This window comes from Triturus cristatus, chromosome 7, assembly GCF_964204655.1.
Source record: "Triturus cristatus chromosome 7, aTriCri1.1, whole genome shotgun sequence".
NCBI lineage: Eukaryota > Metazoa > Chordata > Amphibia > Caudata > Salamandridae > Triturus > Triturus cristatus.
The window spans coordinates 1716180870-1716208252 of NC_140590.1; the positions used below are offsets into that span (position 1 = coordinate 1716180870).

The 27383-nt window shown below is 51.0% G+C and overlaps 1 protein-coding gene across 1 annotated transcript in view; it reads left to right on the forward strand.

The window, feature by feature from the left end:
• LOC146812866 (alpha-2-macroglobulin-like protein 1) overlaps positions 1–27383 on the forward strand; it is a 252930-nt gene that overhangs the window by 131193 nt on the left and 94354 nt on the right. Inside the window, exon 17 of the mRNA XM_085619942.1 lies at positions 14549–14708. Coding sequence (XP_085476068.1) covers positions 14549–14708 — 160 coding nt within the window. The remainder of the gene's footprint in view (positions 1–14548; positions 14709–27383) is intronic.

The following is a 27383-nucleotide window of genomic DNA, read 5'->3' on the forward strand; positions in this document are numbered from 1 at the left end:
TCCCCTAGAAGGGGGACCCTACCAATCCATAGGAGTATCAAGGGGGGGAAAAGGTCAGGACAGGGACTAGGTGGACTCAGTGCCCGGTACCGGGGAGATAAACCGGCTAAGGGGACGAGGCCGGAGACGGATCGGGCAATAACGGCGGGGTACAGATTCCCCCGCGGTAGGCGTTCCAGGGGCCCCATACTTTCACCCATGTCCCAGGCTTACCTCTCGCAACATACACCACCTTTTCCCAAAACATGCACCAGTCCATGTTATCCTTCCAGGCCGAGACAGTCGGCGACCTCTGGGAACCCCACAGTTGGGCAATGTCGCGTTTGGCCACCATATATCCCAGAGTCACCCACCACGTCTGCGGCGCCGAGTAGTCGGTTGGTTCCCACACATTCAAAAGGCATCTCCTCGCTTCGGGCAGCAGCGACACACGCGTAACCACCCGCAGGACCTCATGCACACCACGCCAGAATCGCTCCACCTCCGGACATTCCCACAAAATATGAAGAAAGGTCCCCAAAGAACCACACCCACGCTTACACAACCCGTCCACAGCATAGCCCATACGCAATAGCCTTGGCCCCGTGACGTAGACCCTATGGAGTATCTTGAGCTGGACGAAGCGAAGGCGGGCCGGTATGGCCACCTCTTTCGGGGAGGCCACCGCAGAGACCCAGTCCTCGTCGTCCAGCTCCAATCCATGGGCAACCCATGCCTCACGAAGGTTAGTCAGCAATCCCGAGCGGTCATTGATAAGCTTTTTATAGATTAATGAAATCGTGCTTTCCGGTACATGTCCATCTAGCACTCTATCCTCCAGAGGGGAATACTCCGGGATGGAGGCAACGTCCGGGAAGACGGAGCATAGCGCATGACGGATCTGCATATACCTAAAGTATTCCCTGTCCTGCAACTGGAATTCCGTCTGCAGCATCCCGAACGTTTTGAATCCCCCCCTCGTCCAGAGATCACCCACCCTGCTGATGCCTATCATGTCCCACTTCTCGAAGCCCTTCGAGGTCCACAGGGAGCCCAGCTGCGTATAGTGGCGACGCCCGGGTCAAACGATCTTTCCACCCCATCGCTACATTAGCCGCGTGCCACACTCGTACCATGACACGCGTGGGGCCCGTCAGACGTGCGTCGAGCGAGCTGGAGTAAAGCGCTCGGTTATAATCACCACCCGGCAGTAACATCTTATCCATTTCAAAGGCCGGGTTTAGAGCGGGCCCGTATAGGCCGTGATTAATCGCAGCCAGCTGGGAGGCCCAATAATACCATTTGATATCCGGGAGGGCAATCCCCCCGTCATACCACGGGAGCGTCAGCTTCGCCAGGGCGATACGCGGTCTCCCTTCCCAGAACATGCGGCGTTGCAAACTCTCCACCTCGCGGAAGTAGCGCGCCGGGACAACGTCCATTGTGTTCTGCAGAGCGTACAGGAAACGCGGCAGCGACATCATCTTAAACAATGCCGCCCGGCCGAACGGCGAGAGCGGCAAGCGCCTCCAACGCGCAACATCCTCCTTCAGGCGCTGGAGGGGGGGAAGCAAGTTCTGACTATATCGGGCCTCCGCGTCCAGGGTAATGAAGACACCCAGGTACCTAAATCCCTGCGGGGCGATCTGGATAGGACAGCCCCGCGGAAGGATAGGAGCCTCCCCAGAGAGGACATACACGCACGATTTAGCCCAGTTGATGACAAGGCCGGAGTTATGGCCAAATGAATGCAATACGTCAACCAGTACTATCAGTGATTTACGTGGGGAAGCCAGGTACAGGAGAATGTCATCAGCGTATAGAGATACGCGGTCCTCATACTCGGGGGTCCAGCGGAGACCACGGATGGAAGGATGCCACCGCAGCCACTCCGCCAGGGGCTCCAAGGCGAACGCGAAAAGGAGCGGCGATAACGGGCAGCCCTGCCGCGTGCCTCTGCCCAGCTCGAACGGAGCCGACACTCTACCGTTCACAACCACCTGCGCCAGTGGGCCAGAGTACAACAATTTAACCCAACTGATAAACCCTGGGCCAAACCCAAATTTCGCAAGCGTCGCCCAAATATATGGCCATTCAAGTGTGTCAAACGCCATAGTGGCGTCCAAGGACGCCAAGATGGCCGGCTCCCGTATGAACGGGACACGTGCGAGCACCCCATGCAAACGCCGCAGGTTAAGCGCTGTGTAGCGATGGGGGATAAAGCCGGACTGATCCTGGTGAATCAAGTCACACACTACGCTGACCAGCCGATTGGCCAACACCTTGGCAAGAATTTTGGGCTCCGCATTCAATAGCGAAATGGGCCGATAGGATGTGACCCGGTCCCGCGGCCTCCCCTCCTTGTGGATAACCACGATTGTAGCCAGACGCTGGTCTAGTGGGAGGGAACCCGCCGAGTGGGCCGCAAGGAACATAGCACGGAGATGTGGCGCCAGCGTATCCGGTCGCAGTTTATACAACTCGATGGGAAGACCATTAGGACCCATGGCCTTGCCGGAAGCGACCGAACGTATGGCGAGGGCAATTTCTTCAGAAGTTGGAGCGGCGTCCAACGACACTCTGTCCTCCTCCGAAAGGGAAGGCAGCGCGATATCTCTGAGCAGGGCATGGGAATCCTCTTCAGAGCGGGAGGACACCGGGGAATACACCCCACGGAAATAGTCTGCAAAGCAGGAAACAATTTCTTCCGGTTCAGTGACACACACACCATTCTGTTTCTCAATCAAAGGGACAACTCGACTCGCTCTCTCCTTTTTGTCCAGCCACGCAATCAATTTACCAGCCTTATCACCCACATCATACAGTCTCCCCTGTTGCTCTCTACTGAGGCCCCTGGCCGCCTCCGTGACGAGGGCCTTATAGGCCGCTTGCTTGAGTCGGAGAACATGTAATTTTTCATCCGTCACCCCACATTCTAGATCACCCTCCAACTCGGTTATCTCAGCTTCAACACGGGTCACCTCCTCCTGCTCGCGCCTCCGGGAGTGGGAAATAAGGGACAGGGCCTCTCCCCGGAGTACCGTCTTGAACGCCTCCCACAGTGAGACCGCTGATGACACAGACCCCACATTCTCGTCAAAGTAGCGCTTAAGGGATTTAACCAGCTCCGCGCGAATGGTGGGGGTCACGCAGGTACCAGGGGTTAATCGGGACCACCCTACCCTCTCCCCTCGGAAGAATATCAAAGTGCAACAATAGCGGGGAGTGGTCCGAGATACCCCGTGCCAAATGGCACACCTCCCCCACCCTCCCCATGTGAGCCGCCGGAACCAGGACATAATCTAGCCGTGAGAGACTACCATGAGCCCCGGAATGGAAGGTGTACTGTAGCTGCGTGGGATGTTTCAAACGCCAACAATCCACCAGCCCCAAGGTATCCAAGAGGCCAGACAACCACGCCTGGGCCCGGGGGAGATCCCTAGGGGGGTGACGATCCACAGTTCCGGAAACCACAGCATTAAAATCCCCCCCCCCACCACTAGAATACCTTCCGGAAGGCCAAGGAGGAGGCGCCCCAGGTCCGCAAAGGTGGTCGTCTGCAGCCCCGGCGGGACATATGCCGACACAAAAACGACCACTCTGCCCTCCATTCTGCCCACCAAAACCGTGTAACGTCCCCTGTCGTCATGGAGCACCTCATCAATCTCCAACGGGAGCGAGTTCTTAACCATAATGCCCACACCCCTTGAACCAGACGTGAAGCCCGAATGGGCCACAAGGCGGTAGCCCCGTCGATTCATAGCACAAAAGGAGTTGCCAATGAGGTGTGTCTCCTGCAGAAAAACTATATCGGGCGAAATTCGCTTCAAGAACTGCAGGACCACACCTCGTTTTATCCTGTCCCCCAGTCCATTAACATTCCAGGACAACAAACTCAGTCCCCTACCCCCCATCATAAACAGAAACCATCACTCGTCCCCCAGAGAGCACTTTAGAGATAACACAATGATACGTTTGCCTTGTGGTGTAAACGAACAACACCCCACCCCAACCCACCCGCCCCAACAAAACTCCCCCCTCCCTGCACCCCTGCATGAGCCCGGACAGCCCCCCCAACTTGCAGTGTGCCTGTCGCCCCTATATAATGAAACTAGCTAGACCCCTAGAGGAGGAAAGAGTACCCCTTCTAGACCCCACACAACCTCCATGGGAGGGGAAAGAACAAAGACAGAAGCTTGGTCGAAAGTGGCATCATAGTCGTCCAGAGTGAGGCCCAATATCAACCCCTCAGTCCCGATCCAGTGGGCCGTCTCCTCCCGCCGGCCCCCCCCCCGCCATCGCGATCACGATCCCCAGACAGAGTGTCCAGCCAGTCCCCGGCCGCTTCGGGACAATCAAAATAGTGCGTGCGACCATCCACCTCCACTCGCAGCTTGGCCGGGAAGAGCATGGCGTATTTTAAGTTCATGTCCCGAAGTCGTCGCTTGACGCCCAGGAAGCTCAGTCTCTGCTTCTGGACCGCTTGGGTAAAATCAGGGTAAAAGTTCACCTCCATATTTTCCAGCTTAATCGGCCCTTGCAGTCTGGAGGCTTGCAAGATCGCGTCCCTGTCCCGAAAGTTAAAAATCCGGGCAATGAGAGGTCGCGGAGGGGCTCCGACCCTAGGCCTTCCCCCGGGAACTCTGTGGGCCCTCTCCACGGCAAAAAATTTACTCAGTCCCCGAGGCTGGAGATGGGTAGCGATCAGGTCCTCTACAAATAGATCCGCCGCCGCTTCCTCCCGTCCCTCGGGTACTCCGATGATGCGGATGTTATTCCTCCGGGCCCGACTCTCGGAATCCTCAAGGCACCGATCCATAAGTGCACTCGCCTGACGAAGTCGGCGCACCTCCGTTTGTAGGGCCGCCACCTCAGTCGTGAGGCCCGATGCGGTTTGGGCCAAAGAATCAACCCGGTCGTTGGTCTTGGAGAGATCAGCCCTCACCAGGCCAACATCCACGAGGACCGCGTCGATCTTATGTGCCAGGGTGTCGAACCGCTGGCCCACCGAGGCCTTCATCTCGGCAATGGCGCCCATGACGTCTTGCAGAGTCAGATCCGTGGGCAAGTCCGGGGCATCAGAAGGGCCCTCAGAGGACTTGTGCGGTCCGCCGGGAGATCCCTTCTGGAGGGTATAGCGGTCCATGATGTTGGCCTGATGTACGGCGCCGCGCCGGGTCGACTTGGTCTTTGACCGATCTCCATCTTGTTTCGTGGCCATCGCCACAGGTCTCACACTCGCACCAGCGATGCCGTAGAGGGCAGGCAATCAGGGCCACGAGCTCCGGGGGGGGTCACCCCAGATCGGCGGGGTGGGTCACAGCCGGCAGGCAGGCAGGGTCTCCCAGCGAGGCCACACCAACACAAAGAGCTCCGCGATCTCACCTGCAGAGACGGCAAGGGGGTGCGAAAGCGAAAGTGCGGGGTACGTGACTCGCCAGGCCCAGCCCGCCGTTGTTGTTCACTTTGCCACTGGGTCACCCCCCAGCGCAAATCCGGGGTCCGGCGAGAAGAAGGCCGCAAACTTCAATCGGTGCTCACTCCGGCACCCGAGGTCCGATTTGCGAACGGGAAACGGGTACCACCTCGGCTCAGGCTCACCAACACAGTCCCCTCAACCGAGGCAGGATGAATACAGGATAAACGTAGGAGGTTGCAGAGGTCCTCGGGAGCCTCGCACCTACGCGGCCATCTTGGTTGCGCGCTAGGCTCCTCTGAGAAATCCCCATTCTTGAAAGTAGGGAAGGAGAATTTGGGGGTGAAGTCCCCACTCGTGAATTTGCTGCATTCTTCTGCTGAGGAGGTCGGCAATTTGATTGTTTACTCCTGGGAGATGTTCTGCCAAAAGTTAAATCTTGTGATGGATCGACTATTTCCAAATGGCTTAAGCGAGTGTTGACAGTTGGAGTGTGTCCCCCCTCCCCCCTTGATTTTGCACATAATACATTGCTGTCATGTTGTCCGTTCGGACTAGGACAGTTTTGTGTATGATGTGATTTTGAAAAGCTTTGAGTGCTAGAAAAACAGCTAAAAGCTCTAGATAGTTGATGTGGGGAGTCTTGTGTTTGTTGCTCCACATGTGTTGTATTGTGAAATCTTTCAGATGAGTTACCGAACCTGTTAAGAGATATGTCTGCTGTGAGCATGATCTGTGGAACAGGGCTGATGAAAGGCCGGCCTACTGATAAGTTTTGTGGGTTCTACCACTGCAGAGAGTGATGGGTACAGCCGTCTACCAACACTAGGTTGGTTAATTGACCCTGTGACTGATGCCACTGATTTGCTAAGCGTTTTTGTAGGGGATGCATGTGAAGTCTTGCATGGGGTACAATTGCGATGCAAGAGGCATCATTCCCAGCAGTTACATGAAGACCCTGGCTGGCAATGCTTGGTTGGGTGGAAACTATAGAATTGTAGCCTGAATATTGAGTTTTCTGGCTACATTGGGAGAGGCTAGAGCTTTGACTGTGTCTAGAGTAGCTCCTAGATAAGACTGCATCTGGGACGGATGTAGGTGCGATTTTTGGGCATTGATGGTGAAGGCCAGTTTATGAAGTAGATCTATTGTGACCTGTGTTTGCTGGAGACAGTGCTGGCTTTGATAAGCCAGTCGTCTAGATGGGGGAAGACGTGAAATTGTTGTCTTCTGAGGTGGGCAGCGACTACTGCCAGGCATTTGGTAAAAACTCTGGGCGCTGTGGTCACTCCAAAAGGAAGCACTTTGAACTGGTAATGCTTGCCTGCTATCACAAACCTGAGATATTTGCAATGAGCTGGATGAATTGGAACATGGAAATATGTCTTTCAATTCTAGAGTAGACAGAAAGTCCGCTCTTTGTAAAAGCGGGAGTACCTGTATAAGGGTCACCATGTGAAAGTGCTCTGACCGTATGTAACGGTTTAGCTCTCTGAGATCCAGAATGGGGCTTGTAGGACCATAGTTTTTGGGGATGAGGAAGTACAGAGTAAACACCTGAGCCCTGGTATTGTATTGCAACAGTCTTTTTGCCCCTTTTATTAAGAGGGACCGGACTTCTTGTTTCTACAAGTGTATGTGTTCTGGAGACAGCTTGTGAGATCGAGGTGGAATGTTTGGGGGATTATTTGTAAGCTCCAGGCAATAACCATGTTGGATAATTCCAAGTACCCATTTGTCTAATGTTATAGACTTCCAAGTGGGGAGAAATTGTTGAAGTCTTCCTCCGACAGGTGTGGTGTAATCGGGGGAAGCATGGGTAAGCCACTGTTTGTTAGGGGAAGGGGAATTATGAGAGGTGTTGCCCTTACCTCTATCCTTGAAGTTGTTGCTCTAAAACCTCTGCGAAAAAATCCTCTGGAAGGGTAAGACTGGGTATTTTGATCTGGGGATGGGGTTTTTGAACCTCCTCTGTAGATGGAGCGATGAAAGGAGCCTCTGCCAGATGTAGTCTGGAATGCTCCCATAAACTTGGCTGCTTCAGTGTCCTTCATGTTTTCTAACGCTTGGTGTACTTTAGGACCAAATAGGCGTTCCTTATCAAAGGTTGTGTTAAGGATTGATTGTTGGACCTCAGGTTTAAACCCTGAAATCCTTAACCAAGAATGTCGCCTGAGGAGGATGTTGGTGTTAACCTCCCTAGCTGCTGTGTGTGCAGCATCTAGAGCACATCGTATAGAAGAATAAGAAATTAGTTTACCCTCATTCACTAAGTCCTGTGCCTTAGCCTTATGTTCATCTAGGAGGTATTGAAGCAATTGCTCCATTGCGTCCCAGTGTGCCCTATCATGCCTAGCTGAAAGGCCCTGTGTGTGTGCAATTCGCCATTGATTTGCTGCTATGCGTTATCCAGAAGCGTCAATTCATTTAGACTCTTTATCAGGTGGAAGAGCATCTCCTGATGTTTGTGAATTCACCCTCTGACGAGCGTTAAACACTACAAGAGAATCTAATGGTAATTGTCCCTTTATAAATATAGGGTCTGTAGGCGCGGCCTTACTTTTCGTCCACACAAGGAGTCAAGATGCGTGCTCTGACTGGATCTTTAAAAATCTCGTCAGCATGACGCATCATGCCTTTAAGCATGGGAAGTGTGTGTAATGACCTATGTGTAGATGTTGAAGTCTCAAAGAAAAAATCTTCTTCTAGAAATTCTTTGTACAGTTCTACCCCATGGTAATGTGCAGCCCTGGCAATGAGTTATTGGTGTGATGCATAGTCATCTGGAGGAGATGGTTTGGGTGGGTAAGGTCTTGATCCTTATCACCTGGTGGATCAATTGTGTAATCCATCCATGGATCTATTGGAAGATGTATCCCTCCATCACATGCACCATCATCGTCATGGTGAGATTGTGGAGAATCTTAAAGTGTAATCTGCAAAGGATTTTCAGGTGGGGATGGAGGTGGAAGTGATGGTAGCTGTAAAGGACTTGTAGCTACAGATTTTTTCTTCAAGGGGATCTTGTAAGAAGTGCCGTCTTCTTGAAGTTTAGGTTTTTGAAGTGGTTCTGCTTGAATATGGCCGGAGTCCGGGTCGATACGTAGTTTCTTTTGTTTCAGATCTGGTGTTTGTGGAATAGTGTCTAATTTCGGATCCATAGGGGTCTCTTTGTGTTTCGGTGCCGAAGTTTTCGGTGCCAGTCTTTTCAGTGCCGAAGGAGGTTGCCCTTTCGGCGCTGAATGTTTCGAGTCTGAAGCATGTTTGGTTTTCGGCACTGAGGATTTCGGCTCCGAGCCGGACTTCTGTTTGGATCTGGAGAATTTTGGCTCCCAGGAGAACTTTGGCAACTCTGTACCGAGATGGGAGGCTTGACTGGCTGTTTCGGAGCCGGGCCTGAAGACCAGGCATTGGAAACATCGTCTCGGCGCCGACCTTGGCCAGGAGGCAGAGGTGGTGCCGAAGCCTTGTGTTTTTTCAGAGTTTGTGGGGGCAAGGGGTCTTCGGTACTCACGTCACCTTGTCCCCTCTGCAGTTTTTCGGCGTCAGGGTCTATCTCGAGCTCTGAATCAGTCCGTAGGAAAGTGGGTTTCTGTTGCAGTAACCCCACCCCACACACTTTTTGCCGGACTACTGATGCACTTTGACTTGATGTGCCCTGGGTCCTTGCCAATCGGGTTCCCAGGGCCTTTGTGCTTTCCCCACACCTAACCCAATTGGCATCTCTTGCCACAGGTCAGCCCCTGGTAAATGGTACCACAGGTACCCAGGGCACTGTGACCAGAGAAAACCTCTAAGGGCTGCAGCACCCTTAGTAGTGCATATGCTGGGTTTTATGACTTCAATAGGAGAACTCTGAAGGATTTGGGCTCACAATTGAGGAGTATAGAATTAGATTCAGGGAGTCTCAGAAAACCCAGAGTCAGCCCTGGGTGGAATTTGTAGACTACTCAGTTAAGGCACTAGACGGCTGGTTGACTGGAAGCAAAGTGCAAACTTATGATGGTCTTTATAATTTGTTTATGAAGGAACACATACTAAGTAATTGCATTGATGAAAAGTTGCATCAGTATCTGGTAGGCCTAGGTCCAATTTCTCCCCAAGAATTGGGAAAGAAGGCTGACCATTGGGTCAAGACAAGGGTTAGTAAGACATCCACTGGGGGTGACCAAATGAGAGGGGTTACAAAACCTCCCCGGAGGAAAGATAGTGAGCCTCTAAAAGATAAAAGTAGGGGGTCCCAGGTAGCCCCCCAAAAACCTGACCAGGAGGGAGAGCCCAAAGACACCTCTCAAACTAAAACTGGGTACCAAGATAAAAATTGGGATCCCAACAGGGTATGGTGTCACAACTGTCAAAAGGCAGGGAACCACACCAAGGACCCTAGCTGTCCTAAAACTATTACAGCCCCTAGTTTAGCTCCAGGGGTTGAAGTGTTACTTTAGAGGGTGATTCCTCAGATGAGGAAGCCCTCAAGGCATTCAACTGGAAAATGGGCCCAAAAGGTGAGTTGGAGATTCCAGAGGGGAGTAGACACTTCCACCACCTACTGGTGAATGGAATGCCAGCCCTTGCCCTGAGAGATACCTGTGCCAGTCACACTGTGGTGCATGACAGGTTGGTTCTCTCAAACCAGTATGTCTCAGGGGAAATTAAAAAAATAAGGACTGTCCCAGGGGGTGTCACTGTAAGACCTGTGGCTGTAGTGCTCCTAGAAATAGCTGGGTCCCTTAGATGGAGAAAGGTGGTAGTCTGTAAAGTCCTCCCTCTTGATTGTCTCCTTGGAAATGACCACCCAGAGGTTGGTCTGAGCCGAAGAGAGGTACTGGTCCAATGCCAGACCTCACCCAAGAAACCTGGGGGGGCTCAACCTGCAGTTAGTGCAGCTAAGCCCCAAAGAAAAAGAAGAAACAGTGTAGGAAAGGTGGGCAACTGTTAGCCATAGTTCCAGTGGGCCGGGTAGATTCTATCTCAGTAAGAGAGAGCTCCAAAATTGGCGCTGGTGAAGTCCCCCCTAGCCAGCAAAAAGCCCTGACTAGTCAGGCAACTGTCCAGCCTGGGTTGGTGGCTCCTCAGCTGGAAGAACAGAGGGTGGAAGAAGGGTGTTCACTACCAAGTGTAGTGACCCCCACCCTAAAACAGCAGACAGGCAACCAGAACCCGAAGAAGCCTGTAAGGTTGCCCCTTCACTTACCAGTGAGGAGCTAAAGGTGTGGTTCTGGGCACTGACAGCTGTCAGTGGTCTCTGCTGGGTGTTAGCCTTCATGGTAGCACTGTCCTTGGCATGGTGGCCAGGCCCCCTGACCTTATTGGCCATGGTGGGGTTGCTCAAGCTGTGGGTAACCTCTGTGGGTAAGCTGGGCTTTGCCCTAGTTAAGTTAGAATTTGCAGAGGTAGGCACCTCTGAACCCAAACTAAAAAGATGTTGTGAAAACACTAAAGAGCTAGGAAAGGAGCATTGGGAATTAGGTCCTGAAACTGTTGAGGTAGGCCAACTCACCAAAGGGACTGACCTGGACAGAAGGATGTAAGGCAGAGTAGGACCTGCAACTTTCAAACCACTTCCTCTACTCTTCCTTGCCTGAAATGGGTTCTGCCCATTGGCTACTGACGTTAAGACCCCTAAAACGCCACCTAAATACAGTATTTAGGGGGCAGCCATGAACCAAGAAAGCAGATTCCCCCAACCTAAGAAGAAAAAGGACGAAAGAAGACGCCCAGCAGATGAGACTGCAGATAACAACTGACTTGGTCCCAGCCCTACCGGCCCGTCTGCAGTTTCCGGAGATCCTGTGCCAAAAATCGTCTTGTCCTGCAGCCAGTGACCTCCAGAACCCCGGGGAGGACTGACTGCCTTCAACAAAGACCGGATCTCCTGTGAACAGCAGCTCTGTTCAAAAGAAACACCAAACAAAGACTCCGAGCCTGCTGAGGAAAAAGAAACCGGACGCCTGGAACCACCACTGCACCCGTCGCCTACAGCCCGAGTTCAAGTGGCCCACCAATCCCAGCAGGGTCCCCCAGCATTCCAGAGTCCAAGTCCACCGTGAGTTGATCCCTCCAGGACTCCCCAACGTCGCCTGCAGCCTCTGCACGGAGACCCTCCCCAACCGCGAGTGGCCCAGTAAGGTGAAATCCGACCTCAAAAGACACCCCTGCATCCAGCCATCCTGCACCCTGGAGAAAGGAACCCAAGGTGCATCTACGTCCCGAGCCCTCCAACTTACCTACCCAGCTGTTGGTTCCTCTTGGAAGTCTTCCTGGACCGATCCTGCAGCTAAAAACCAAAAACGAAAATCCCCATTGAAAACAACCCGGCACCCGATGCGATAACAGCACCCTGCACCCAGCTGTCCCTGCGCTGCTATGGATGCACTTTGTGTGCTAAACAGGATCCCCCTTTGCCCTGAGCCTAACACCAGGAGCTTGGCTCCCACAACCTTGTGGCCTGCTCGCCAGCAGCCACCAACCGGAGGCCCCCTATTGGATAACATCGGGCCTCAGCACTCTGCACCCGGCCGCCCTAGTGCCGCTGAGGGTGTAGCGAGAGTGCATCCTTGACCCTGGGGGAACCGTTGTTCTAACCCCAGCAGCTCAACTTCAAAGATCCATTACTTACCTGGTAACCGTTAACTTCATTTCTCTCCATAGGAATCCATTGACTGTTTTTCTCTGAAAAATGTTCTAAGTGTGGATTTGATTTGTATGGAAACCAGAAAAATAACAATTGTGCAAAACTGATCTTACTTGCATTTTCTCTAGAAAATGTCCCAGTGTGATATCTAGGCATATCACACTGAGTAGTGTAATCTAAAAAGTAATCTCAAAAGTAACGTAAGAGTAATTTACCTGTAATTTTCATTGCAAAGTCGATACAAAGTAGATATACAGCATTTCACAGTATTGCATTACCAGTAATTCAAACTGTAACCATTTCAAAGTACATTCACAATTGCATTTCAAACTGTATATTTACTGCTAAGTATTTATCAACTTACCTGTGCCAGGCTTGCTTGGTTCTAGAAAATAAAATAACTAAAAGAATATTTATATACAAAACCAATTGGTCTGAAGTTCAGTCTTTGAGTGTGTGAATTCATTTGCTGATTGAGTGGGTACAACAAATGCTTAACACTGTCCTCTGATACTGCCTTACTGCCCACACTACCACAAATAGAGAGTGAGGTGCTATCTAACATTACCTCTGCCTACCTTTGGGGATCCACTGGACTCTGTGCACACTATACCTCACTTTGGTATAGTATATACAGAGCTAGCTTCCTACAGAGTCCTGTTCTGAGAAGGCTTCTTCTCCCTCTGCTGCCAACTCCTGTCTTCTTGGCCAGAGTCTTCTGTGAAGATGTCCAGCATGGACTCAATGCTTTGACGCTGCATTTCGCTACGCCGAGCCCGATGATCGCGAAAAGTCTTCTTTGATTGGAACGACCTGCAAGCATCACAGTCTTCTTTGTGCTCGGGAGACGAGCACAGGTTGAACACTTCGTGTGAGGGTACTTAGCATGGCACTCTGGGCAGAATTTAAGCGGAGTCCGATCCATCGACGGAGAGCTAACCTGCCGCGGTTAGGCCTCGAAGGCCACCCACAAAGCTTTCTGATGGAAGGTTGAATCCAATGTCGAAATAATATGCGGAGAAGTGAGAACGCATACGGAAACAATGTTGTCGAGGGTAGATTGGATTGTGCGTCGAGGGGAGCCCGAAGAACGGTTTTGAACCAGAGCGCAGCAATATACGTCCGAACCCGATGGGGAAAAAAACAGTCTTAACAGTGGAGTCGAGGCCCATGCGCACTGTCACCGAAAGAAGGAGTCACCTTACCTTGTGACTAGGAAAAGACTTCTTCGAAGAAAAACAACTTGCAAACATCTGACCCAATACTACATGGTAGGAGTATGCAAAGCATGTGATCTGCAGCTCACATGCCTCAAACACTTCCTTCATGTTTGTTTGCTATCTTATTGTGGACAAGTACGAGTGGGAGAATGAAAGGGTGTGTCCTGTTACTGCGATCCATAGGAGTGCTGACAGTGTTATGTTCTGGGGTGCCCGATCACTTATCTCTCTGGAAAGGTTAGGTGGGCAATAGAGGCACTATAGCTAGTTGGACTTGGGCTCATAGCTACTAATGTGGTGTGGTGACTCAGTCCCCTACATACTGATGTTGTATGGTTCCAAGCATAGGTCTGTTCCTGAGCAGAAACCTTGCGACACCAGTCTTCTTTCCCCAACCAAATTGGATAGCGAAAGAATGCTTCATACTCTAGATATCAAGTGTGCCTTACTTTAGAAAGAACAAAACCTTTCGCAAAGCAGAAAAACCCTACAAGGGCCAACCAACATCTAAGGCAGGAATTGCTAGATGAATAGTCGAGTGTATCCAAACTTCCTATCAAATAGCTGAGAGAACACTCTTTACCACTCCCGGGGCACATTCTATTCAGGAGGTGGCTGCAAACATGGCCTTCTTAAGGAAACATTCCACTAGATGACATACCTAAGGCACTGCTCAGTCACTCCGCACACATTTATTAAACACTAGTATGTGGATGTTCTAGCCAGGCAACAGGTTATGATCAGCCACACTGTCTCAAGAACCTTTTTTCGGACACCTGCATCCACATGCTAGCCATTGCTTATGGAAGAGTACTGCTTTACAGTCTATGTAGACCATGTGTATCTACAGAAATGCATGCTTTGAATAAAAAATGTTGTTCTGTAAGCATCTATTCATAGCATGCAGTGCTGTTCACGTGGGTCCACCCTCCTCCCCGCATATGTGTGACTCTGATCACAGATCTCTTCTCTCATTCAGTTGCTATCCTTTACATGCAATACACATGTGCATAATATTATGCTCCCTCACCACTCCCTACTACTTTCGCCTGTTGTGCAGAAAGCAATCTAACATGGAGTCGATACCCATGCATATTTCTAACTAACGGAGGAGTTAATATACCACATGAGTCGAAAGTCTTCTTCGAAGAAAAACAACATACAAAAGTCTGAGCCCAAGAATAGATTGCATGAGTATGCAAAGCATGTGAATCCCCACCACTACACGCTACTAACAGATGCTTATGGATTAAGTAACATTTTCCTTCAACCTCTGAAGCCACTCATCCTTCCTTACAGGCCATGGGCATAAAGATGATAACCAACGCTAACATACGACAGCCGGTGAAATGTACTGAACGCCCTAGGTCACCGCATCGACCCGTCAGACTTCCGGGACTTCTGGGAGGGGCTGGTGTAGGAGGAGTTGGTCTGGCTGACCGTGGTCCTATGGTATTCGGTAAGTATCCCCTATCTCCTCTCTCCTTCCATTACTGTATTCACTGCTCGCCGCTCCATCACGTTCTGCTTCCTACGATAAAGATCTTTTTTAGGTTACACCTACAGACAGCTTTACTTGTCTAACAGGAGGTATTGTCACCACACGAGACATAACACACACATACACATTACAAACATACATGTACAATAAAATAGACTATACAGAGAAGGTATATTTGAACATCTGCTTGTACCCAGTGGCTACTGTGATTTAGCTGGCTTTTCCAAACAGATCAGAACGTGGTCCATTCGCACTGGTATCATACCAGGACATTTTGTGAATGTTAACATCTGAAAAGCACTTTCTTATTTCATTTTTACACAGATACACCCAAAAAAATCAAACAGCCCTGCCACCACCCCAAAACACACACACATTCATGAACCTCCTCAAACTGAGCCTAAGCCTCACCCCACTGCTGTGGTCTTGTGCTCCCTTCCTTGTTCCAGTCCTGCTTTGGTGTTCCCCTGCCTGTTTCATCTCTTCCTGTTTCTCAATCCAGAGGTGGCCTTCTTGAGGTAGCTCCTGCGTTCATGTTTAAGATCCATGGCAAGCAAACCTGTCTTTTCTGTATCTTGCAACCTGTGCAAGCCAGGGTCTGTGTGAGCAGATTCCCTGCTCTATAGTCAGCGGCGACAATGCCACCTAAAATAGGCATGTGGTGACCAGGAGGGCAAGGTGCCTGCAGTCCATCTGAAGATAGAATAGAAGGGGTGACCAGATGTCCTGCATCTTCCTGGATGGGCCCTGGTTTTTCAGGATCTGTCCTGGCAGCCCACCAGTTTTCATTCAGATAAATTAATGCCTTTATTATGAAGAGAGGTTCAGGTGTATGTAAATGTCACGGCGGTGCTCCACACCTGTCTTTCCTGTTCCTCACACCTTGCACAGAGTAATTGCTTCACAGTCTCCTTTGACGTGCTGCTTCAGCTCATTCCTTAAGCACAGCAGGATTTAAATAAACATCTAACTTACTACAAAGGTGCCTTGAGCAAAGTCCAGGTTTACAAACCTTCCTCTGAGCGGCTTATTTAATAATAGTATTATTTGGAAGTGTTGTGACATAAACTTGCACATTATTGATACTATGTGAACTTTTAAATACGTGCCTATAATGTTGTCTATGTTCTATGTTTTTTCATTACGTCTGTGTTAGACCTGTCGGCCCTTTGGGTGGTCCCTCCTCATCATTATTTATTTTGTCCCACTTGTGCCTCAAACCCTGTTTGAATTTTTCCTTTTTGGGAACCACCAGACTTTTTAGTGTTGCTACAGATTCAGGGAGCCATTTTAGCTACCCCTGAAACTTCTGTCTGAGGGCCTGAAGCATAAAATGGTGGCCTCCCATGACATCACCAGCATCCACTGGAACCTACCAGCACCTTCCAGAACATTCCAGGAGCTTCCAGAACCCTGTGACCGTTGGAGGCGGTTTAGAATGTTGGGAGGACAAGAGAGGCAGTTGGCAGTTGGAGCTGGCAGTTGGCACCTGACTGGTGAAGAGAGAGGAGCACAACAGTGAAGGAGGAAGGAGTGAAGCAGCAGGGGTGGAAACTTGTGCCTGGAGTGGGGTCCATAAACCCACCCTTGATACTTGTCCCTACTGATGGATCCCAGCCTATAGCCCTGTGTGGGAAGAAGACAGAAGAAAACCATCCTAAGGACCTGGACAGCAGGAACAGGCCTTAGAACCAAGAAAACAGCAAGATACTGACCTGAGAACTGGTTTCCCTGGAGTCCGGCGTCGAGTAGCCTGAAGACCTGGAGCCCGAGGTGGAGAAGCGGCGCTGACTGAAGTAGCAGACGTCGTACCCAGAGCCGCCTGAGGTCGTGAGAGGGCGCCGACGGGGGTCGAGAGGAATACCAGAGGTCGAGGAGGAAGTGAACCGAGGTCGAGCGAGCGGCGTCATCGGAGGAGTGAAGTCCGCCCTCCGGAGTCGTCGGAGACTGAGGTAGAGGTGAACCGGAGGTCGGGAGTGAGGATCGCACTCCGGAGTCGCCCGGAACCTGAGAGGAGGAGCACCGGAGGTCGGGGGTGAGGATCGCACCCCGGAGTCGCCGGAAGTCGACATCGAGGCCAGGCCGGCCGACGTCATCGGAGTCGAGAGCGCCATCGGACCGGAGCCGCCCGAAGTCGACATCGTGAAGAGACTGCCCGACGTCGTCGAATCGGAGGTAGAGATCGAACCGAGGCCGCCGACATCGGACCGGAACCGCCTACCGGCGTCGTCAAAGAACTGACACTGTGCCGAGGCCGCCGCGACCGAACCGGAACCGCCTCACGGCGTCGACCCGACTCCAGCGGCGTCGGAACATCAGAAAAGGGCAGTAAGTGGAGTAGAGGGCGCCTAAGGCCCTGTGGAGACCTGAGAGACTGCTCTAAGGGGCTAGGGAGGTGCTGAAACCCACCTGACTGTGCCTGGGGTGAACTGGGACTGACCTAGAGAGGTTGTGTGGAGAAGGGAAGCCAGGGCATTGGTATTCCCCCCTTTGATCTACCTCAGTTTAGGCCTCAGCCTTGTCCCAGCCAGGGAGTAGCCTCCCCCCTCAAGCCTTCCACAACCCTACAAGCTGTGCCTGGGCCAAATCAGCCCGTAAGAAGTGAAGTGTCATCTGATTATATGAGGGTTGCTGTATACTTGTAATTATTTATTGGGGATACTGTATTTATTGAGTTTTTACCTATTTATTGCTGCACTATATTTATAGGTCCACAGGACTTGTTGGTGTACAATATTTATTGGTACAGTATTTATTGCCTCAAAGTATTTAATTGTCTGTATATATTGCACTTGTATTTATGCCCTGTTATTTATGATCACCCCTATTTATTTCATCAAACAGCCAATATTTATTTGACCTGCGCTAATTGAAACTTGTATATTGTGATTGACCTATTTATTTTTCCAATCAGCAACTAAGAGAAAAAGATAAAGAAAGAATATTTTCATAATTTTTACGGTGTAGAGTCGTTTTTGGAACGGATGCACGCATGGTTATTGTATGGGTATATTGTATGCTTAGCACTGCGCCTGTTTCCTGACCACTCGAGCCAAGCTACCACAGTGTGTTCGGGGAGTCCACCACCACCCTTCGGAGTGGGAGTGGGCTGTTTCCAACATAAATTGGTGTTCAGTGGTGGGATAGAGCTGTGCCTACATATACTCAACAATAACTGTGGGTAGTCCATAGGCCTACACCGGGAGTTTTCTCACAGCGGCCTTCCAAATTGTGGGTTTTTGTTTTTTCCAAATTTACTCTGGTGGTGGGAGGAGGTATTACTAAAGGTACCCCCCTGCATTGTTACTGCACAAAACCTGTCCTCTAACCTGGGTGGGCAAGATGGAGTTTGTTCTTGAAGATTTAGAAACATACACTGTGGCCCAACTCAGGGAGTTTTGCCAGCGAGAGGGGGTGTACTGTCCCCCAGGAGCAAAGAAGGGTGCACTTCAAACCAGCTTAAGGGCTTGGGGGGAGGCACGCAGGGAAGGCAAGGCTGAGGAGGAAGACAGGGATGGAGAGCCTGACCCCGAGGGGGCTGAGATGTACCAACCTGAGGTGGGGAACCTGTCAGCAGGGCCCAGGACACTTTCTAGGGGGGGCAGCCGTGCCTCTAGTGGGGGCTTATCCAGCGTGGAGTTAGCAGATCGGAGAGAGAAAAGACAGCTCACATTGGATTTAGCAAAGCTGGAGAAGGAGAAGGAGGAACAGAGGTTGGCTCATGAGACGGAGAAAGAGAGGATGGCTCATGAGATAAGACTGAAGGAGATAGAGCTTCAGATCCTCAGAATTGGGGCACCAACTGTTCCTAATGGTGGCAGCCAAATCCAAGAGTCCACCAGGGAATCCAAACCTTACCTGCCAAAGGACATTGTAGCAAGCTATGGGGCAGGTGATGACATCGCCAAATGGCTCGCAGCCTATGAGGTCTCATTGAGGGCCCATGGGGTTCCAGTGAAGTATTGGGGAGGGGGATTGTACAAATACATGCCTCCAGCTGGTAGGGATGCTTTATTGGCCCTCGAAGAGGAGGAGCAAACCCACTACCCCACCATGAAACTGGCGCTCATCAGGAAGTTTGGACTAACTCCGGAAAAGTACAGGCAGAAGTTCAGGGGTAGTCACAAACTGGGCACACAGAATTGGGTGGACTTCCTGGACTATGCAAAGAAGGCACTGGAAGGTTGGATTCAGGGCAGTGAAGTCAGGAACTACGAGGAGCTGTTTGACCTGGTATTGAAGGAACACCTACTCGAGAAATGTTTCCCTGAACTGCGGCAACACCTGGTGGATAGCAAGCTGACCAGCCCCCGGAAGCTTGCTGAGGAGGCGGACATTTGGGCTAGTACCCGGGTGTCCACAAGGGGGACTGGAGGGGATACTCAAAAGGCCGGACAGGGCGCCCCCCAGAAGAAAGAAGGAGGGGAAAAGAAAAAGGAGTTCTCCAAAGGCCCCCAAAATAACTTCCAAGGGAAGGGAACAGGATTCACCTCTAAGGCTAACCCACCCAGAAACCCTAATCCTGGCCAGAGTCAGCAGCCAAGGGTTGTCCATTGCTACGAGTGCGGTGGCGTTGGACACTATAAAGGAGATCCGAAGTGTCAGAAACGATCACCCCCTCCCACTGGAGGAAAGACCCCCGGAGTAGCTAGTGCAGTGCTCGGGGAGGAGATGCCCTTAACTAAGGGAAGGGAGTGGGCGGGTGTCACTTTAGTGTCCCTGGGAGAACGGGAGATGGTTCCTAAGATCCAGGTGCCCGCAAATACCGCGAAGTATGGGCAGTGGATCACCATCAACGGCCAAAGAGGGGAGGCTCTGAGAGACACAGGAGCCAGTATGACTATGGTGCGTAGCCAGCTGGTGTCTCCAGAACAGGTAATTCCCGATGTACTCCACCCAGCCGCGATGGCTGACGGCAGAACAGGTCACTATCCAGTGGCCGAGGTTCCCTTTGAATGGGGGGGGGTTGCAGGTTCACTTCGAGTTGCCGTAAGCCCTGCCGTGCCAGTCGATTGTCTGCTGGGCAATGACATGGAGCACAACGCTTGGAAGGAGGTGGAATACCGGACTCACACCGAGATGCTGGGTACACCTGACTGGGCCTGTGTTAGCACAAGGTCCGTGACTACCCGAAGAGGGAGTTCATTCCGGCTGGAGCCTGGAACAAAGGCCCAGCCAGCTGCCAGTCAAGGGAAGAACCGAGGACAGGAGGAGCCTGCCTCGGCGTCTCCACCCCGTAGGACGGATAGGCCACCGGAGGTGGTGGACCAGGAGTCTGCGGAGGGGGACGTTACCAACCTGGAGGACCTACCCATCCCGGCCGAGTGGCACGTGGAGGGAGGCCCGTCCAGGGAGGAATTCTGCCAGGGCCAGAGGGAGTGCCCTACCCTTGAGGGGCTGAGGCGACAGGCCGAAGCCCAGGCAGCAGGGAACGTTGAAGGGAACTACAGTGTTTACTGGGAGGATGGCCTCCTCTACAGTGAACCCAAGGCACCCCTACATGGATCGTCACGAGCCTTGGTAGTTCCTCAACGTTATCGAGCCTTCCTTTTAGAGTTGGCTCACGAGATACCATTGGCAGGACACCTGGGGCAAGACAAGACCTTCGCCCGTCTTGTCCCACACTTTTATTGGCCTCAGATGAAAGTGTCGTCCGATACCTACTGCCGGACATGTGTGTCTTGCCAAGCCAGTGGGAAAACAGGGGTGAAGCTGAAAGCTCCCCTGGAACCACTCCCTGTCGTTAGCACCCCCTTTGAAAGGGTGGGCATCGACATTGTGGGTCCGTTAGATCCACCAACATCAGCTGGTCACAGGTTTATCCTAGTCCTGGTGGATCATGCCACACGGTACCCAGAGGCAATACCTCTGAGGACCATAACAGCACCTGTTGTGGCTAGGGCCCTGATGGGAATCTTTACCCGAGTGGGTTTTCCCAAGGAAGTTGTGTCCGACAGGGGGACCAACTTCATGTCAGCATATATGCGGGCAATGTGGAAGGAGTGTGGAGTGACCTACCGGTTCACAACTCCTTACCACCCCCAGACCAATGGTCTGGTGGAGAGGTTTAACAAAACCTTAAAAGGCATGATCAGAAGTCTGCCTGAAAGCCTGCGGAGGAAATGGGACGTCCTCCTACCCTGTTTACTTTTTTCCTACAGGGAAGTGCCACAGAAGGGAGTGGGCTTCAGCCCCTTCGAGCTTCTGTATGGGCACCCTGTACGTGGACCTCTTAACCTGGTGAGAGACGGATGGGAAAGAACTCCCAGAAAGCTCCCCCAGGATGTGGTGAGCTACATGCTGGCCTTCCGGAGCCAAATGGCTAAGTTGTGGAAGCAAGCTTCTGACAACTTGGAAGCCAGCCAAGCAGTAATGAAGGCGTGGTATGACCACAATGCTCACCCGGTGGAGTTGGAGCCTGGCCAGAAGGTGTGGGTGATCGAACCAGGAGAGCTTAGTGCCCTCCAGGATCGCTGGTCAGGACCCTTTGAGGTGTTGGAGAAGAAGGGTAAGGCTACCTACTTGGTGGACCTGAAGACCCCTCGTCAGCCCCTGCGGGTGCTGCATGCCAACCGCCTCAAACCCCACCACGAGAGGCCCGAAGTCATCTTGATGATGGTGACTGACGGAGGAGAGGACGTGGAAAGCGAGCCTCTCCCTGATCTGTTTGCGTCTCAAGAGAAGGATGGGTCGGTGGAGGGAGTGATTCTCTCCCCATCTCTAACTCCTGAACAGCAGGAGGACTGTCGCCAGGTCCTGGGGCAGTACTCTTCGTTGTTCTCCCTTGTCCCGGGTAGGACTCACCTGTGCGTCCATGACGTGGACACAGGAGACAGCCCACCTGTGAAGTCCAAGATCTACCGGATGTCAGACAAGGTGAAGGCCAGCATTCATAGTGAAGTCACTAAGATGCTGGAGCTAGGAGTGATTGAACCTTCTAGCAGCCCCTGGTCTAGTCCGGTGGTGTTAGTACCGAAAGCTGCACCACCGGGTGCCCAACCAGAACTGAGGTTCTGTGTGGACTACCGGGGACTGAATTCAGTGACAAAGACTGATGCACATCCTATCCCTAGGGCGGATGAATTAATTGACCGGCTGGGAGCTGCCCAATATCTAAGTACCTTTGACCTTACTTCAGGGTACTGGCAGATCTCTTTGACTGATGGAGCAAGGGAAAGGTCAGCCTTCTCCACGCCCAATGGCCACTACCAGTTCTGTGTGATGCCCTTTGGGCTCAAGAACGCACCTGCCACGTTTCAGCGCCTGGTAAACCAGATCCTCACCGGAATGGAGAGTTTCTCTGCTGCTTATCTGGATGACATAGCCGTCTTCAGTAACAGCTGGGAGGATCACTTGCGTCACCTGCAAGCTGTTCTCCAGGCCCTGAGACAAGCTGGATTGACGATCAAGGCCAGCAAGTGCCAGATCGGGCAGGGGTCGGTAGTGTACCTTGGACACTTGGTGGGTAGGGGAACGGTGCAACCCCTCCAGGCGAAGATCGAGGCCATCATGGCCTGGGAACCCCCCAAGACACAGACTGAGGTCCGAGCATTTTTGGGCCTCACGGGATACTATCGCCGCTTCGTGAAGGGGTACGGTACCATCGTCGCCCCTCTCACGGAGCTCACGTCCAAGAAACAACCTCGACGGGTAGTCTGGACGGAGGCTTGTCAGCAAGCCTTTGAGAAATTGAAGAAAGCCATGTGCGAGGCCCCGGTCTTACGGGCCCCAGACTTTTCCAAGGAGTTCATTGTCCAGACAGATGCATCAGAACATGGCATTGGGGCAGTGTTATCGCAGCTCAACGAAGAGGGTCTGGATCAACCCGTGGTCTTCCTATCCAGGAGACTACTTCCCAGGGAACAGAAGTGGAGTGCAATAGAGCGTGAAGCCTTTGCAGTGGTATGGGCTCTGAAGAAGTTGCGGCCATACCTGTTTGGCTCGCACTTCCTGGTTCAGACCGACCACCGACCCCTTCGTTGGCTGATGCAAATGAAGGGGGAGAATCCCAAGTTGTTGAGGTGGTCTATTTCCCTACAGGGGATGGACTTTCAGGTGGAACATCGGCCTGGAGTGGACCACGCCAATGCAGACGGTCTCTCAAGGTATTTCCGCCTTAGTGATGAGAACTCCCAAGGGGTTGGGTAGCTCTCCCCACTTTCAGCTGGGGGGGACGCGTGTTAGACCTGTCGGCCCTTTGGGTGGTCCCTCCTCATCATTATTTATTTTGTCCCACTTGTGCCTCAAACCCTGTTTGAATTTTTCCTTTTTGGGAACCACCAGACTTTTTAGTGTTGCTACAGATTCAGGGAGCCATTTTAGCTACCCCTGAAACTTCTGTCTGAGGGCCTGAAGCATAAAATGGTGGCCTCCCATGACATCACCAGCATCCACTGGAACCTACCAGCACCTTCCAGAACATTCCAGGAGCTTCCAGAACCCTGTGACCGTTGGAGGCGGTTTAGAATGTTGGGAGGACAAGAGAGGCAGTTGGCAGTTGGAGCTGGCAGTTGGCACCTGACTGGTGAAGAGAGAGGAGCACAACAGTGAAGGAGGAAGGAGTGAAGCAGCAGGGGTGGAAACTTGTGCCTGGAGTGGGGTCCATAAACCCACCCTTGATACTTGTCCCTACTGATGGATCCCAGCCTATAGCCCTGTGTGGGAAGAAGACAGAAGAAAACCATCCTAAGGACCTGGACAGCAGGAACAGGCCTTAGAACCAAGAAAACAGCAAGATACTGACCTGAGAACTGGTTTCCCTGGAGTCCGGCGTCGAGTAGCCTGAAGACCTGGAGCCCGAGGTGGAGAAGCGGCGCTGACTGAAGTAGCAGACGTCGTACCCGGAGCCGCCTGAGGTCGTGAGAGGGCGCCGACGGGGGTCGAGAGGAATACCAGAGGTCGAGGAGGAAGTGAACCGAGGTCGAGCGAGCGGCGTCATCGGAGGAGTGAAGTCCGCCCTCCGGAGTCGTCGGAGACTGAGGTAGAGGTGAACCGGAGGTCGGGAGTGAGGATCGCACTCCGGAGTCGCCCGGAACCTGAGAGGAGGAGCACCGGAGGTCGGGGGTGAGGATCGCACCCCGGAGTCGCCGGAAGTCGACATCGAGGCCAGGCCGGCCGACGTCATCGGAGTCGAGAGCGCCATCGGACCGGAGCCGCCCGAAGTCGACATCGTGAAGAGACTGCCCGACGTCGTCGAATCGGAGGTAGAGATCGAACCGAGGCCGCCGACATCGGACCGGAACCGCCTACCGGCGTCGTCAAAGAACTGACACTGTGCCGAGGCCGCCGCGACCGAACCGGAACCGCCTCACGGCGTCGACCCGACTCCAGCGGCGTCGGAACATCAGAAAAGGGCAGTAAGTGGAGTAGAGGGCGCCTAAGGCCCTGTGGAGACCTGAGAGACTGCTCTAAGGGGCTAGGGAGGTGCTGAAACCCACCTGACTGTGCCTGGGGTGAACTGGGACTGACCTAGAGAGGTTGTGTGGAGAAGGGAAGCCAGGGCATTGGTATTCCCCCCTTTGATCTACCTCAGTTTAGGCCTCAGCCTTGTCCCAGCCAGGGAGTAGCCTCCCCCCTCAAGCCTTCCACAACCCTACAAGCTGTGCCTGGGCCAAATCAGCCCGTAAGAAGTGAAGTGTCATCTGATTATATGAGGGTTGCTGTATACTTGTAATTATTTATTGGGGATACTGTATTTATTGAGTTTTTACCTATTTATTGCTGCACTATATTTATAGGTCCACAGGACTTGTTGGTGTACAATATTTATTGGTACAGTATTTATTGCCTCAAAGTATTTAATTGTCTGTATATATTGCACTTGTATTTATGCCCTGTTATTTATGATCACCCCTATTTATTTCATCAAACAGCCAATATTTATTTGACCTGCGCTAATTGAAACTTGTATATTGTGATTGACCTATTTATTTTTCCAATCAGCAACTAAGAGAAAAAGATAAAGAAAGAATATTTTCATAATTTTTACGGTGTAGAGTCGTTTTTGGAACGGATGCACGCATGGTTATTGTATGGGTATATTGTATGCTTAGCACTGCGCCTGTTTCCTGACCACTCGAGCCAAGCTACCACAGTGTGTTCGGGGAGTCCACCACCACCCTTCGGAGTGGGAGTGGGCTGTTTCCAACAGTCTGGCATTAGGTAGGCCATTTTGATTCTTGTAAAATTATATGTATAAAATACTTATCGGGGCTTTTCTGTCAGTCCTCTTTATCTTTTAGTCTATTATTGTCATACACAATTCTCTTCCACCCACTACAGCATACAGCATGGGGCAGACCACTTCAGCCATTGTCTGCCTTCCCAGTGAGTGATGGCATTCTGTCCTTTGACAAGGAACACATCCACACACAAAGGACCCGATTAGGATGTCGGGCGGAGAGCCTCCCAGTCGGAGGCTCTCCGCCAGACATCCTGGGAATCCCTCCATCCTGGGTTTCACTCCGAACACTGTATTTTGCTGAACCCGTCAGGACAGGAGCAGAATAGTAATCCCAATAATGACAGTGGTGCCAGGCTCAGCTCGGCCATCAGGATTATGATGTCAGTTTTCGACAGCCAATCAATGTCGACCTTTCCAACATGGTTTGGCAGTCAGAAACCTACTTTGGGGACCTCTAGCAGGGCCCCTTCCCCCCCACTGGCCCTCTGCAATAGGTCCTGAGGGGCACCTATGCACTGTGTGGCAGGCACCGCATAGTGCCTGCCACACGGTGCAGGAATGTTTCAAAACCTCCATTTCTCAATGCAAGCTTGTGCTGCGGGGCTTTTCAGCCCACCGCACAAGCTTTCATTGAGAAATGGAGGTTTGCGACCCCCCCCTATGGGCAGTCGCATCAAAACACTACGGTTGGTTTCTTTCTGCAACGGTGTTTCGTCTGCCCGACATCGTACTAAGGCCAAAAGTAGTTCGCCTTCAGTTGCAGAGACAATACTGGCAATGTGTTCTTTTTGAAACCAATATATAGTTTTGATTTTGGCAGATGTTGTTTATATCTGCCTTGAGCAGGGCCTAGAAACTTCCTAGCAAAGCCAAAAATCTGGCATCCAACCCCAGACCTATTGGCTTGTTTGTATACCTGGGCACCCTCAGAATAAAGCTCCACAGAACATTTTTAATACCTTCTGTGCTAGTGTGAGGAAACATGAACTACTAATTGGAGATCCCTTGCAGCATCACATTTTGTTCCACCCACTCTTCTTTATGTGGTCCTCTTGTTTCAAGCTTCTTTCAGTAGATGACTGAGAGGAGAGGATGTGGCCTCAAGACTAGAGCGATCGACCTCGTAGCTGGGGAATAGGATTCGAGTCTCGGCAGGGACGTTCAACATACTGTGGTTCTGGGAAAATCGCGAATTCTCTCCATGTCTAACAAAATGAATATGTCCATCTGTAACGCAACTCGTGCTCATGTAAAGCGCTCTGATACCTTTTGGGCCGAGTTCGCAATATATAAAACTCGCAAAAATAGAGAACCATCACAGTGACACCTGCAAAGGCTGGCATGTTCAAATAGAAACTATTCAAAAAACAAGACTTCCTACACTATACTCTTTAAATTGAGGGCAGTATGTCCATATAGTAAAGTAATACCCACAGTCAACGGTGTATAAAACTATATTATTTCATTTATTAATTCATTTTTTCATTTTTTATCATTTTTTTCAACTACCTCAGAAAACATATACATAAACATTTTTCATACTGTGTTCTAATACATATAATACACTTCACATCAAACTATTGTAGCACAAATTATGATTAATTGTACAACCATGACATAAATTAGAAAACATATATACCACATATATAACATACAGTTAAAGACAATAAACCTGAAACTCAAGAAAACAACAATATATTGACAATTAAAATCATAGGTTGTAGAGTTTGAACATGGGACCAGCGCCAACGCGCGTTTCGGAGCTCAAGAATGATTTTTACAGGCTCCTTCTTCAGTATCAGTCATATTGAATTAACTCTGACGACGTAATATTGGCTCCCATATTATTTATCATATCTAGTGACATCGTAGCAAGTTACCTATTATTCTTAAGTTCCTCTAAAAATCCCACCTATAATTTGTCATCTGGTTCATTGAACAAACCACTGTGTCCTATCGTGAGATCTGAACATTGTATTATTTTGACTTATAACCTGGCCATTTATGTTAAATGCTCATTGTATATATATCCTTCTATAATCCATGGACAGATACAATTGAAACTTCCTTTTGTATATCAGAAATATTTCTACCCCAACTTCACGGCTATTCATGCTAGCCTCGTGAGTCCTACCCAGCTTCTCTTGGTATTCCAATTATGTTCTCAGATCTAATTATGGTTATTTTTTTCTTTTCATTGTAGCCTCCTAAACACTAAAAATTAAAGATTTAGGAAGCTTCATTACTGGTATCCCCTTATATAAGAGTTTCTTGTTGGCAAGTATGTTACCAAACATATTACTCTCTCTAATTCCTCCTTTTCTTTAATGTTGTACCTTCTATACTTAGGCTGTTGGAACTATAATGGTATTTACTCACAAAATATTCTGTTCTTGGGTGTTCGTTTCACCACGGGTGTATATACAGGTTCTTCTTTCTTCATCCTTTCT